The sequence below is a fragment of the Delphinus delphis genome, chromosome 3, assembly GCF_949987515.2.
Source record: "Delphinus delphis chromosome 3, mDelDel1.2, whole genome shotgun sequence".
NCBI lineage: Eukaryota > Metazoa > Chordata > Mammalia > Artiodactyla > Delphinidae > Delphinus > Delphinus delphis.
In genome coordinates this window covers 165,332,678-165,347,995 of record NC_082685.1, presented here as the reverse complement: position 1 = coordinate 165,347,995, position 15,318 = coordinate 165,332,678, and the positions used below count along the sequence as shown (strand labels likewise).

General features: G+C 42.8%; 1 protein-coding gene across 1 annotated transcript in view; it reads right to left on the bottom strand.

Moving 5' to 3' along the window:
* The window catches only part of SEMA5A (semaphorin 5A), a 477,095-nt gene that overhangs the window by 126,507 nt on the left and 335,270 nt on the right, over window positions 1-15,318 (bottom strand). Inside the window, exons 10-11 of the mRNA XM_060009673.1 lie at window positions 15,180-15,315; window positions 6,669-6,873 (exon numbers count right to left, since the gene is read on the bottom strand). Of these exons, the coding sequence (XP_059865656.1) occupies window positions 6,669-6,873; window positions 15,180-15,315 (341 nt within the window). The remainder of the gene's footprint in view (window positions 1-6,668; window positions 6,874-15,179; window positions 15,316-15,318) is intronic.

Genomic DNA, 15,318 nt, shown 5'->3' with positions numbered 1-15,318 from the left:
AGCTGATGCATCGTTAGGGGTACAACCCCAGGGCTGTGTGAGTGAGGGAAGAGATACAGCAGGAAGAGGGGAGTAGTGCCGCGTGAAGGGTCACCATGGGCTACTCCTGTATGCTGAGCCACAAAGAGATATCTGCTTGGCTACGTGAAGAACCCATTGAGTTCCTGAATAGCCCATTGGAAGGAAAAAAGAGAAAGGAATTTATTAGGTGGTTCCTTCCCATATCCTGCCTCTTGTTGGTTGAGATTAGCCTCATGGGAGTTAATACCCCTGCACTTCCGCGTTGTATCTCCCAGATCCTTTAGCATCTGCTTGAGAAGCTATATCCCAGGCCAGTGGTGTGATGTCTCCTCCATGTCCAGAAGTGGCACGAGGGCGTGGCAATCAGCTGGTCAGCACCAGTGGGAAGAACCTCATGGTCCTGCCCAGGCATTTATCAGCCCAGGTGACAGCTGAGATGGAGCAAAAGGCTGAGGGTCCAGGAGAAAGGAAGGCCAAGGAAATCTGAGGAGGGGCTTAAGACATGTCCAGTTCATGGACCTTCTCTGAGTGCTCTGTACACATGATGCTTCACCAGCTCTCAGAGCCCTTCACGTTCTATAGGACACTTTAATTTTTCTTTCATCTGAAATTAAAATGGATCCTCAGTTCACCACCCACTCTTTTTCCACAACTTCTTTCCTGATATTTCCATTCTGATATTCTTCTTTCACTAGAAATCAGGGTTTTCTGTTTTGATAGATGCTATATCCCTAAATTCTCCATGTACCTTTATTTTTGAAGGAAAGATTAGCCTAGAATGAAACTCTTGAGTCACATTCAATTTTCCTCCAATGTTTACATATATTGCTTTACTTGAAATCTGGTCTTGAGTGTTCCATTATTTTGTTTTATTTTGTTTTCCTTTCTTTCTCAAAGCTTCTCCATCATTTGTTTGGCTGAATCTAGCCAGTAATTAGCCTTGTTTTTGCTTGTAAAAGACACTCCTGATATTTATTCTATTGCTTGAGATTTTCATTCTGCGGCATGTCTGCCTGTTTTCTTTATTGCTGGTTGAATATAATACTCTTGATTCATATTTTCTTTTTTTTTCAGAATATTTTTGACCACATTTCACATATTTATGCAGTCAGAGGGTGTTCTGGAGCCACCTAACATTGTTTTCCATTTGTAGGTATTTTGTTCTCCTGAGTACCTGAATAATTCTTTCTTTACTTTTGCAATTTAAAGACTTAACCTGACTACATTCAGTGTTCCTTTATTCTGAGTCAATATTGCTCAGATATGGTGTGTTTTGAAATGTACAGACTCAATTCTTCCTTTATTTCAGAGAAATCATTCCTAGTACTTTTGCCTGTCCCTGCCTAGACCACCAGGTTCTATTACATATGATTTCTGACTTTTTTTAACCTGATATATTGTAGTCATTCTGTATCAGCTTGCTGCATCCTAAAACATTTTCTTTCAAATCAAGTCACATCTGTTTTGCTAACTAGTTAGCAAATCATACCAGCAACTACAGAGATGAACTGTAAACATGTCTGCTCCGCTCATGTTGGATAACAGATTTTATATCTGCATCACAAACAATTAGAAATCCAAGCACAGAGAGAGAGAAGGTACATTTATTATAGAGAAGTGATTCTAAATTAAAAAAAAAAAAAGAAACAAACAAAACAAAACTATTATTCCCTCTAGAACGGCAGTACTTAAATACGGACCAGAAATGCCCAGCATTGAGTTGATCTGGGATCCTGTTAGAAACACCCTACTCTCTGTGCTGAATCAGAATCTCATGGGGTTGGGCTCAGGAACCCACATTTCTCATGCCCTCGAGGTGAGTCTTAGCCATGTCCTCGTTGAACAGACACTGGTCTAAAATAGCGCTCCAGAAATAAGAAGGGTTTGAGTAAAGGGAATAAACAGTTACGGAAAAATAAAATAAATGGTTAGCAGAGGTGGCAGAGGGTTCAAAACTATAGAACGTGGTACCTGAACAAAAACAAGAAAGCATATGGGAGAAGGGGCAGATTGGTAGGCACACTGGAATTGAGATCAAGTGAAAATAAAGTAACATATTTCACCCTAGAGAGGACAGTAGAAACTCTGAAACTGAATGGTATTTCCAGGGAGATACCATAGAATTAGAACAACCATAGCTAAGGGCAGAGCAACAGCCATAGGTGAGGGGCAGAGAGAACACATGGAGCTGGCAAAGGAATATCACAGAGGGAGAGGTGCCAGACGAGACAGGGCTCCGCAAGTCAAGATTCCCAGAATACACGGATGGTCAACATGATGCTAATTTTATCTTTGTAGAGAGGCACTGGGCAGCTGTTTGGATATAAGACACAGCCATGTATAGATCTCCAGTCATAAATATCCTAAAGGAGTTACCATTGCCATTTTGTCTCCTGCTCTGAGAAGACCTTCAAAGGAATAACTTACAAAGTATCAGCACAGTCATGGCCCAGATAATGTGCCTAACCGTGGCCGGATTTCCAAGAGGAGAGAGACGGGAGTAGCATGAAAACAGACCAGAAGGGGGCCGGAAAAGGCTGTTTCACTCAGGGGGGTGGCCCCTGAGTGAAACAGCCTTCCCTGGTGGCCAGCAGGGAAATGCCATTCCAGCTGCAAGAAGCAAAGTGAACTGCACAATGAACAGAGGTTTTTTCACTTCAATTTTTAGATAATACTGACAAATAAAATTAACCAGCTTTCAAATGGCCATGGATAGGAGTTCTCCAATTTGTGCTTATTCAAGTAAAGTCCAGGTGAGAGAAAATAAGTTATCACAAAACCTGATTCCCAAACCCAAGCTATCAAACTGATTTTATCAGCAAGTTAGGAAGTATTCCATCTTCACATTCCCTGGTTGTGAATGTTACCCTCATGCTCTGTCGGCTGAGCACTTATTAATTCCTGAATGAGTTACAGCATGTGGACACAGTTTATCATCAAATGCATCCAAGGTTTGACTTGACGTAAACTACTTGGGCAAGATATAAACAAAAGGCCACATAAACATCAGCCTTCTGAATTTTAAAGGTCAAATTCTGTAATCTTTGTCATCCCTCCTTGTTAGGAGTTTGTTCAGCTCTTAGCTGGTTTAGTTAAAACAGACTGGCGTTTTTGGATATTCTTTCTAATATTCCATTTTTACATTTCAGTGCCTTGGAAATAAAGAAGAAAGCTATTTGCTGGATCATTAAAAATAACATCCTTTAAAGCTAAATTTTATTCTGAACTAAAACTTGTAAAAGAAGAGATCACCTTCAAAATGTATTCATCAGTGCTATAAGAGATAAATGAAAAGATCCAGAACTTGGTTGAGACATGAACTTTGTACTTTAAGAGGTCCTAAAGTTAGAATCATCAAACCAGCCTAAACAAACTTAAATAACATCTATGTATCCAGATGCTAGGAGAACTCTGCATGTCTGCCCTGAGTCCCTTCATGTGGTTGGGAGCAGGGCTCTCTTCGGGACCCCATGTATCCATGGTTATTTCCCTGCTGGAAGGGGCCTTCACCCACTGCAAAACCCCTTCCCCTTGAGTTTAACAAACAACCTGACTAGTCAGTCATGGAAACTGCAGAAGAGTTCTATGTATGGCATCGTTCTCCACAATCCCATCCTGTGATTGCTGTTAGTACATCTTGCTATGCCATGACTGAATTTACAAACAGGCAGCAGATTAAAACAAAAGCAACAAATCAGGTCTGCAGATGAATCTCTGTAGGACACATTTGGTGAGTGGCTTGCAGTCTATCATTATCAGAATGAGAACTGCAAACCTGGAGCCAGGATCAGACAGCCTGGGGTAACCATAGCTACTTCAGGCTGAGCTAATCCCCTAGCTTTAGCGTGGGAGGGGATGGGAACCAGAGGGGGAGGGGAAGAGCAGCAGCCCAATCATGAGATCATTCAAAACAGACTTGAGCAAGCAAGTTTCTAGAAGGCTGTACTGTTTAAAAAGTCACAGATGCTGACTATAATTTAATCTCAGATTGGTAATTTATCTAAGTTGTTCTGTTGGAATTTGATTTAGATTCTGTTCAAACATATTGTTTGTAATAAAAATCCTCAAATATTTTATCCCAGTGGCCATGTTTTAAGTTGACAGAACAAGTTGCTCATTGCTATGGACTGAATGTGAGAGGCCCAAAATTCACACTGAAGCCCTAATCTTCAAAGCAATGATATTTGGAGGTGGGGACTTTAGGAGGTAATTAGGTCATGAGGGTGGAGCCCCATGATGGGATTAGTGCCCTTATAAGGGACAGGAGAGAGATGATCTCTCTCTCTACCAAGTGAGGACACAGCAAGAAGATGGCCATCTACAAACCAATAAGTACAATGCAAACAAACATGACCTTCCCATGGTCTTGGTTGTGGACTAGGTCAGGTTTCTCAAGTTGAGGTCATAGGCTGCTCTGTGCTGACCTGCCCAGGCCTGCTCAGGACCAGCCCATCTCCCTTCACCATCCCTCCTCCAAGTACTGATGAGGAACTCAACAGCCTCCTAGATTTCCAAGAGGACTCTATTCTCTGTGGCATCAACCAGAACATTTATGGGAGAAAATAAAATAGGAAAATTTTGGAAATGTCCATTTCATTCATTCCTCAAGGTACCACACCCTATGGGGGAATTAAGATGAAAATAGCAGAAAAAGGGTCATGGTTCCTTATTAGACTCTGGTGAGCAAGATAGACACTGTGATGGTAATTCCTTATCTGCTCTTAAAACAGACTTGAGGTCCCATCCCCTCGGGCTAACACATCAATCTTCTACAGGCCTTCACTGAATAGCTTCCGGAAGCCTTGCTCATGGTAGCTGTTTCCCCCTAACCTCCTCCATGCTCCCTCCCTGTCCCCCACTCCTCCCTCAGACTGACCTTTAGAGGCACCAGTGGCCTCCTTTGGTGATGCAATGGTCACATCTCTGTCCTTAGCTGAGCTGACCACACAGCAGCACCGGCCACAGCTGACCACTGCTGCATCTGGCTCTTTGGCTGTGTCCCTCCTTGTGCAAACCCAGCTCTTCCTCCTTGGTCAGCTCTCAGCTTAACCTCATCGGCCAAGCACAGGAGACTTCCTGGCTCTCCTACCACATCACTTTAGTCACACCCACTGCATAAGCTTGGCATCACTTCTCACGATTTCCTTAGTGGTTGGTTCGTTATGTGCTGTCCCCGCAGGAATATAGAGAAAGATGCTGCTGGTCTGCTCACCATCTCACTTCATCAGCACTCAGATGAACCGCAAAATAGTAAAAGCTCAGTAAATCTTAGCAACTTTGTAAATAAAATTAACCAACTGATGGATATAAGATATTATTAACAACAACAGTGGAAACTGTGTTCTATGAAAAAGTGCCAACTATACAAAACACTGGACAGAGGATGTAGGGATGGGGTGGACTTCACAAAGTGGGATTTTCTATACAGGAAGACCTGAAGCAAGAAAGAGCTGGGCAAGTTTATAAAACTAAGACCCAGCCATGAGGCCAGCCTAGGGCACCCAGCACTCTTCACGTAATGAACAGAGATGGAACCTGCCTTCAACAGGTGAGTTACTGTGGAAACCGAAGAGGTCTAGTTGTCACTGATAATTTGATAAGCATTGTTGCCTGTGTTTTCTGTAAAATATTTTCTTATTTATGCCCCCAAACATATTCTTCAGAATGCTTCTACCTACAATCCTACAACAGGAATATATTGCTGTGAGCACTGTTTGTAAACCAATTGGAAATCATATGACAATCTCAGGATAATATTTCACCAGACAATGTCCTCTAACAAATTTCACTGTCTTAAATTATCTGAATTAAAATGGTCTTTCCAAGAAAAGATGTATTTTATGAGTAGTTGAGAAATACTAGTTAAGAAATCAGTATTTACAATAGCCAAGACCTGGAAACGTCCTGTCCATCAACAGATGAATGGATAAAGATATGATTATACATATATACAATGGAATATTACCCAACCATAAAAAAGAGTGCAATAATGCCACTTGCAGCAACATGGATGGACCTAGAGATTATGATACTAAGCAGAGTAAGTCAGAAAGAGAAAGACAAATACCATATATTACTTATATGTGGAATCTAAAACACGACACAAATGAACTTATCTATGAAACAGAAACCAGCTCACAGACAGAGAGAACAGACTTGTGGTTGCCAAGGGGGAGGGTGGGCTGAAGGAGGGAAGGATTAGGAGTTTGGGATTAGCAGATGCAAAATAGTATACATATTATGGATAAACGACAAGGTCTTACTGTATAGCACCAGGAACTATATTCAATATCCTGTGATAAACCATAATGTAATAGAACACAAAGAAGGATACACACACACATATATAACTGAATCCCTTTGCTGCATAGCAGAAATTAACACAACATTGTAAATCAACTATACTTCAATGAAATTGAAAGAAAGAAATCAGGCATTGGTTTTCCAATAAAAATTATAACTAACACAGTGAAAAAAGATGATGAGATTATTTTCGGAGGATGACGAAGATAAGGAAGCATCCTGGGCTTTGCTGCTTGGAGGAAAGAAGACAGGCCCAAAGCTTGACACTGAGATCTCATGTTTAGAATTTAAAACACAAAATCAGGAGATGATAGAAAGCTCCTCAGAGGAGGGCGAGCTCCTACCTGTGGCCAAATAAATGATGTGGATGAGCGCGTCCCTGCCCTGCACCAGGTCGACGGCCACGTGGGAAAAGCGGCTGTTGTCCTCCATGAAGGAGGGCACTGCAGTCACTGGTTGTACCACCTCATGCATCAGGATGAACTTCTGAGCATCCTGCAGGTTCCTTTCCGTCAGGTTCACGTATAGGCCCTGGTCCATGGTGCCACACTGCAGAAGAAGACATGTGGTTACTGGAACCAGCCACCCCAGCTGGAGGGCAACTGGGAATCTGAACACCTGAGTGGGCCAGGTGTGCTCCCTTCTCCATTTCTGCCGAAGTCCCCATCCTTGGTGTTCCTCCCATTTTAGGTTTGAACTTGTTATATTTGGGGAGTCTCTCCACTCCCATCATAAATGAACGATGAGAACAAATGAACTTATCTACAAAACAGACTCACAGACTTAGAGAACCAACTTATGGCTATCTGGGGGGGATGGGTGGGGGGAGGGATAGTCAGGGAGTGTGTGACTGACATGTATACACTGTTATACTTAAAATGGATAACTAACAAGGACCTACTGGATAGCACAGGGAACTCTGCTCAATGTTGTACAACAACCTAAATGGGAAAAGAATTTGAAAAAGAATAGATACGTGTATATGTTTAACTGAATCACTTTGCTGTACACCTGAAACTATCACAACATTGTTAGCCAACTACACTCCAATATAAAATAAAAAGTTAAAGAAAAATAAATGAATGATCAGAAGCTTGAAGAAAATGGAGTAGAAGTCGTTGCTAACTTCAATTCTAACAGCATATACAGAAAATCTCCGCATCGCATGTGGAGTCCCTTGGGAGCTGTCCGGCTAAGTGCACACTACTCAGTCTGTCACACAAATCAGGTTCCCAGATGGAAAACACAGCAATCAAATGCATCACGTAGATTTGCTGGTTTTCCTTGGAATGGCGGGTTTATAAGCAAGACATGGATTCCACCGAGATAGAATTAGGTCATTTTAATCTGTAAACTATGTGATATTGTTCTACTGTCTTTTACATGGGCTACAAAACACTGTGCTGGCCTTATTCCTTTGTGCCCATATTCTGAGCTAGAAGAAGCAAAAAATTCACATAGAGTCAAGCATCCGAGAAAAAACATGGGGCAGGGGAGCAAAACTTCCCACCCCAAAATGTCTTTCTGGCGTGTGGATTATTTCGAGCTGAAAACAATGAAGACCCAATAGACTCAGGAAGAAACTTTGACCTTCCCCCTAAATGCCTAAAACATTTAGATGGAGGGCCTGTTCCTGGAATAGAGATATCTCCAGAGATATCAGCAAAAAATATGGGCTAAGTGTGGTGGGAGAAACTCAGCAGGGCCTAGAGATCAGAGCCCCCTCGGGGTCCCATTGTCTCTGTAGGCCCAGCAAACACTTATTTACCAAGGATTTGCTTTTCTATCTCCAGGTCAATTGCTTTCCTCCCCTTTGAAGTCTCAAACCACTACCCTCAACATGCTCTTTCATCTTTAGCTAAAGATGGTATTTAAGATGAGGGTTTCGGCCACTTGGGTGAGTTACTCAGTTTTCCTGGGTCCCTCTCACGTATACATGTTATTAAACTTTTGTTGGATTTTCTCCTGTTAATCTGTGTCACGTCAATTTAATTCTTAGACTGGTCAGAAGAATCTAGAAGGTCAGAGGAAACTTGCTTTCTCCCCAACAGTGATGAATTTTCAAGAAGAGGGGAGTAAGATAAAGGAAGTGAGGAAGGAAGGGAGATGGGCAGAGAGGAGTGTAAAGGAAGAAATCAGAAGGAAATAGGAAGGAAGGAAGAAGATTCTCAGGTAGAAGAAATACCACAAAGAGGAATCTGTGATACACAGGGAAAAAAAAAAATTAGGCCTGGAAATTGCTGAGAATTAAACTGAGAGCTGTGCTGCGAAAAGGCTGGCAGGTGTTATGTAGGATGGTCCTGGGCAAGGATGAGGTTAAAAGAGGGGTAGGAAAGCAAGCAAAGCTTTCCTGGGGCAGAACATAGAATCAGAAAATTATCACCAAGCTTTCTCATTTCTTTCATAAACTTTAAATTGTGGTTCCTAGAAAGGCTGATCCTCAGCAGAACTCCATAGAAGTAGGTTTGATGGAAATGAATTTCCCTGTTCATACCATCTGAAACTACCTTTATAACATGTCATTTCTAATACTTGGTTTTATAATAGGTTAGAGGTGCAAAAGTATAAGATGGACACGGCTTTTTAAGAATAGACGGTATTTTTGTAGCACTTGATACAATATCCTACACGCCATAAAATGATAGGCTGATTTAGAATTAAAGTATCTTGGAGCAAAATGGATTCCAAGACTGGTCCAATGCTTAGTTGAATGTCACACCCTTGCAGGGGGCCCCAGGTACCAGGTGGTGGGATGGTCAGGTGAAGGTGAAGGGTACAGCTCTGTGGTCTCAGGTGAGGCCCTGCCTCTCAGCCTCTGCCTCTTTACCTATAAGGTGGCTAGAAAAACACTTCCTCTGCTCACTTCACAGGGCTGCTGTGAGGCCAACTGAGACTATCAGTGGAGAGCATTTGTAAGTTAACTGAAAGTGCCTGTAAGTGCCAAGGAACAAGGCCGTGTGCCTGGCACAGAGAAGCCATTCAAACAATGGTAAATGGTCAATGCGTCCGTCTAGTAGCAGGGCAGCAATTCTATGGGCCATTGAGCTGCAGGGGCCCGAGGGAATGAATGAATAAATAAAGGGAGGAAGGAATCAGTGGGTGAATACATAGCAGTTGTATTGGGGCGGGGGGTGGGGGGGGGCGTGCCAGGAGATTTTCCATAATTGACGTATTTAACAGTAACACTTGGAGGATGGAGACAGTGCCTGTTGACCAATGTGTTACAAAATGCTCTGAAGTCTATCCAGGTGAGTTCTAGTTCTGAGAGTGACAGTGTGTGGCGGTTTTCTATTCCTGAAATCAGCAGCAATACTTAAGTCATGGGTAGCAACGAGCAATCTGACTGCTGGGTGAAGTTTCACATGCAGGTTTTGTTTCCTATGCACAGTGTAAAAAATTGGCATCAGAAAGATCAGGAGACATAATATAAAACTGAGGACCTCTGGCTGCTCTTGAAGAATCTGGGGACCTAAGTGACGCAGAGGCCTGGGTGGGCTGGGGCTTCAGAGCAGGAACCCCGACAGTTCCTTGTCGTTTTCACGATGCTTTATCTTACTTAAATCAGCAACCTGCATTGTCACTATGATATTGTGATTTATAATAAGAAATATATATTTGGCCTTTGTCCCTGTTCTGTCACAGAGCTCCTAAAACCCTTGAAATTTCCTAAGTGATGAGAGCAATACAGGTGTCTTTTGTTATGTTAATAAGGTGACTTTTGGACCTCACCTAATGATGGGGGCTAGTCCTCAGCGGACCCAACCATGTGATTAGAGGGTTGGAACCTTCAGTCCCACCACCCTGACCTCCAGGAAGGTTGAATCCATCACCAATGACCAAATGATTTCATCAGTCACGCCTATAAGGAAGCCTCCATAAAAGCCCCAAAGGATGGAGCTCTCAGAGCTTCCGGGTTGGTGAACAAGAGGAGGTTCAGGGAGCGTACCCACCTCAGAAAGAGCTCCATGCCCTTTCCCCATACCTTGCCCTACTTGCCCTGGGAATCTCTTCCATCTGGCCCTTCCTGAGTTGTGTCCTTCGTAATAAACCAGTGATCTAATAAGTAAAATGTTTGAGTTCTGTGAGCCTCTCTAGCCAATTAATGAACCTAACGGACCTTGGAATGTCCCACCTGTAGCCCACAGGTCAGAAGCATGGGTGACTACCCGGACTTCAGAATGGCATCTGAAGTGGGGCTCAAGGGGAGAGTCTTGCAGGACTGAGCCCTCCACCTGTCATATCTGATACTATCTCTGGGTGAACAGTGTCGGAATTGAGTTGACTTGTTGGACACCAAGTTGGTGTTGGAGAATTGCTTGGTGGCGTGGGAAAAAAACCCACAAGTTGGAACCGACCGACAAAATCTTTAGCCAAGAACTGGTTTTAAACTATACTCTGTACTCCACAGTGTCCTCGTTTCTTTTGCCAGTCTATAATGAATATCTCACCCAAGGATTCTTTTTCAAACATTTTGAAAGCTATTTAAATTTATAGCATATATTTATTGGATCATAAGGAACCCACTTAGCTCTCTAATGGGCTGCAAATGTTCTCACTGAGCCTTATACGTCGGGCTCCCGCAGTGTCTGTGCGACACCCCGGGTACTCTGTGCAAGAGGAAAACAATAAAAATAGTAAGAACACAGCCATCGTCCTCCTGTGGCTTACCACCCATAACGGTTGTCTTGCTAACACCTCTGAAAGTAATAAGATCAATACTTGTACTAATTCTTAATACAATAATACTTGCACTCTTGTTTATTTTTTTCAAGGATGACAGAACCATCCTCATCCTAGCTTGCCAACCCTTGGTGGGCAAGTCCACGATCACCTAGCCTCATGCTGAGAGGGCCTGATTTTGATGGTACCCTTCCTCCCGTCTTGCTGCAAACATGTATCCTGTACCAAAGAGTGCTGATGGCTTGACCAAGTTCCTCCATCTGGTCCTGCAGCAGAGGCCTCCTCACCTGCCTGACCACTTTTGAGGGTCTGTTTTCCATTTTGGCTCCATCACTTTTGATTGGTGGTAATCAAAACCACCAGAGTCTGTCCCACTGCAGGTGTGCCACTGGATCTGAATAATGTTTTCTGGAAGTGACTGATGCTTTTCCTAGTGAGGGCTCAGAGCCTGGGTGACTTCGAGGACTGAGGCCTCTGACAGGGCAGCCTTTCACAGCACCACCTACCATGGTTTCTAGATTGCAACTGATAAAAATAGTACTTTGCTTTGTTTTGTTATTGTTTTCAATGGAGATTTCTGTATCAAATCTTGAAAAATTATGCATTGTTTCTCCTAACCCATTCTTCCTCCTGAACCTGAATCATGTTTCTGCTCTCCTAATTAATTAGCTACTTCTAGTACATAAGTAGTGCATAAAATTCCAAATGTCAGTAGGCAAACAATAATAAAAAATCTAACCACTTCTAACTGTTGGTTATTGCAAACATAAGGTCCATTATACACAACTAGTGGAGGGATCCTTAATTCAAAACATATTCCTACCCTATGCCTGCCTAGATGGTCTCATGGAAGTCAGTAAGGTTGCCTTAAGTTAGCACGGTTATCAAGTATGGTAAACCGAAAGAAAACATTTGGTACCTACTTGCACCAGGAATTATACAAAGGATCACCATAATCTATATCTCTCACTTCGTCCCAGCTTACCCTTCCCCCTCCCTGTGTCCTCAAGTCCATTCTCTACATCTGTGTCTTTATTCCTGTCCTGCACCTAGGTTCTTCAGAACCATTTTTTTTTTAAGATTCCATATATATGTGTTAGCATACAGTATTTATTTTTCTCTTTCTGACGTACTTCACTCTGTATAACACACTCTAGGTCCATCCACCTCACTACAAATAACTCAATTTTGTTTCTTTTTATGGCTGAGTAATATTCCATTGTATATATGTGCCACATCTTCCTTATCCATTCGTCTATCGATGGGCATTTAGGTTGCTTCCATGATCCGGCCATTGTAAATAGTGCTGCAATGAACATTGTGGTGCATGACTCTTTTTGAATTATGGTTTTCTCAGGGTATATGCCCAGTAATGGGATTGCTGGGTCATATGGTAGTTCTAGTTTTAGCTTCTTAAGGAAACTCCATACTGTTTTCCATAGTGGTTGTATCAATTTACATTCCAACCAACAGTGCAGGAGAATTCCCTTTTCACCACACTCTTTCCAGCATTTATTGTTTCTAGATTTTTTGATAGTGGCCATTCTGACTGACGTGAGGTGATACCTCATTGTAGTTTTGATTTGCCTTTCTCTAATGATTAGTGATGTTGAGCATCCTTTCATGTGTTTCTTGGCAATCTGTATATCTTCTTTGGAGAAATGTCTATTTAGGTCTTCTGTCCATTTTTGGATTGGGTTGTTTGTTTTTTTGATATTGAGATGCATGAGCTGCTTGTAAATTTTGGAGATTAATCCTTTGTCAGTTGCTTCATTTTCAAATACTTTCTCCCATTCTGAGGGTTGTCTTTTCATCTTGTTTATGTTTTCCTTTGCTGTGCAAAAGCTTTTAAGTCCATGCAAATCTTAAATTCTACCCAAAGAAGACACACTCAGGTAAGCAAGTTTCCTGCCTGAAAGGCACGCCACATCCTGCAGGTTTCATTCATCACACTGCATGGCCCAACTCCCATCTCATAAACGTGAGTAAGCCCTGGAATTATAAAACCAGATGCCCATGGACTCAGGAAATGAGGGGATTTGCTCTTTGCTACAAATATATCCAGACAAAGGGGCTAAAAGTTATCCACTGCCTGGAGTCGGTTAGGCATCACAAAGTTTGTTAAGTCACTGTTCACCATGAAGACATTTGCAATTGAAACGTCAAGACATTAAAAGAACCCTATAAGTATGGTGAGCATCTTTGTTAATTTTTTTTTTTTAAACTTCAGGATTTTACAATTGACTTTCTTAAAGGGAATGATACATTTCACCTTCATGGTTTTTACAAAGGGCCTTTTTAAACAGTTACATTACCCCAAGATCCAGGGGACACAGGTGGGGTTAAGATGCAGAGACCCAACAATGGGGCAAAGAGAGTCAGTGTTCAGTTAATAATTACATAAACTGTATATATCAGGAAAAGTGACTACTTCATGTTTGGTTCCCACTAAACCGTCAGCTTGCCCGAATTTCTTTGTCTAGTACTGAACTTGGTTAGCAGCGAGGCTTGGATAGCAAACATAAATCTGATCACTCAGTTTCCTGACTTATAAGTGGGGCTAATGATACCCACTTCATAGAGCTGCTGAGAAGAGAAAATAAGACAAAGCACCTAAAAATAAATAATCCTACAATAGTCCTCCTTCTTCATTTTATTGATGAAAATTAGGATGGGAGATGCTAAATAATTTTCCCAAGTAAAGCAGTAAGTGGTAAAGTGGGCATGTAAACCCATCCCAATTGCCAGCCCTGTGATCTTTAGGAAAAAAAAACCCTCAAAACAATTAGAATTGAATGGTCCCTGCCAAAGTCCAAGTAAAGCGTAAAGTAACTGAACTTTTCCCTACTAGCAGTTTTCTCAAAAGCCAAAGAGGTTCCATGTGTTGGGATAACAAACCCATCAGAATTTGGAGGCCTGGATACAGGACCCAGTTCTAGTACTGATTAGTTATGAAAACTAAAGTTTCTCTAGTTGGAGGAGGTTGAGGCTTTGTATCTGTGGACTGGGATTGGGAGCCCAGCTCGGCCACTAATCAGCCAGTGTCCTCGGCCTAATTATGTGCTCTGAGGTTCAACAAATGCCCTTCTCTGTCTGTGGGAGAAGCTGTTACCAATCATAGCACAGTTGCCAGAATGCGACGAGATACATGGGAAGCACTGAGCCCAGTGTCTGGAACTTGGTGGTTCTAAAAATTACACCCATGATGATGATGATGACAATGCTATGAAAGTTCTTCTCAGAAGAAAGGCCCTCAAGGGAAGCCTGCTGTTATGCATGAATGTCTCCCCAAAATTCATATGTTGAAACCCTAACCCTCAGGGTGTCTGCATTTGGGGTTGGAGTCTCTAAGGAAGTGACTGAGGTCAAATGAGAAGTGAGAAGGTGGCCGTCTACAAGCTAGGAAGGGAGCTCTCGTCAGAAAGTGAATTGGTCAGAACCTTGATCACGGACTTCTAGCCTCCAGAATTGCAAGAAAATAAATCTCCCATCTGTGGTATTTTGTTACGGCAGCCCGAGCTGACTAATACACTTGCTGACTGACCAAACATGAGTAGATGGCTTCATCTCTTTGGGTTTCAGCTTCTTCTGAACATGGGTATATGGGAGGAGATGATGTACAGAGCCCCTTACAGCTTGAACATGTGGCAATATTGTGATTTGTACGTGAATGGCCTCCACCTGCTCTTTATTCCCTCACAGCTGCCCCATGACATCCCATTCACCCCAGCGGGAAATCTCACCACATTCCCAATTAGAGCTCAAATTCTGTTTGTGCATCTCCACTGCTCTGTGTCCTGGACCCCATTCATTACAGCGTCATTCATTAGGAGTCAGAGCTTCTGGGGACACAGAGTCCACCATCATTAGTACTAATTGAAGCTTGGATTCCCAACCTGCTGCATTGTGCTGGCCTTTTTCAGTCCAGGCTCAGGCGTCACAGATGACAAAAGGCCCTTTTTCGGTCAGGCGCCTCAGTAGACAAAAGGCCTCGGTCTATTTACATGAGACAAGCCGAGTGTGGGGCTGTCCCCAGGGGCTGGGTGGCAGTGGCTCACAGCCGTACTGTGCACGCGCTGGGGGGTTAAATCGCCCCAGCCAGTCTGTCTACACAAGGACTCTGCATGCTATGTGGGGGGATGATGGGAAGAGTGCCCCTTTGTCCCCAGAATTACCTGGAAGTTGGGGTTAGGGTTGGGATACGGTAGCCAGGCGGACCGAGAGCTCTCCTGGTACTTGAAGGGCCCGTTAAAGGCCTGCGAGATGGCGCTGAGGTTGAAGACGCACACGGCAGAGGCAGCGATGCTGTTCCTG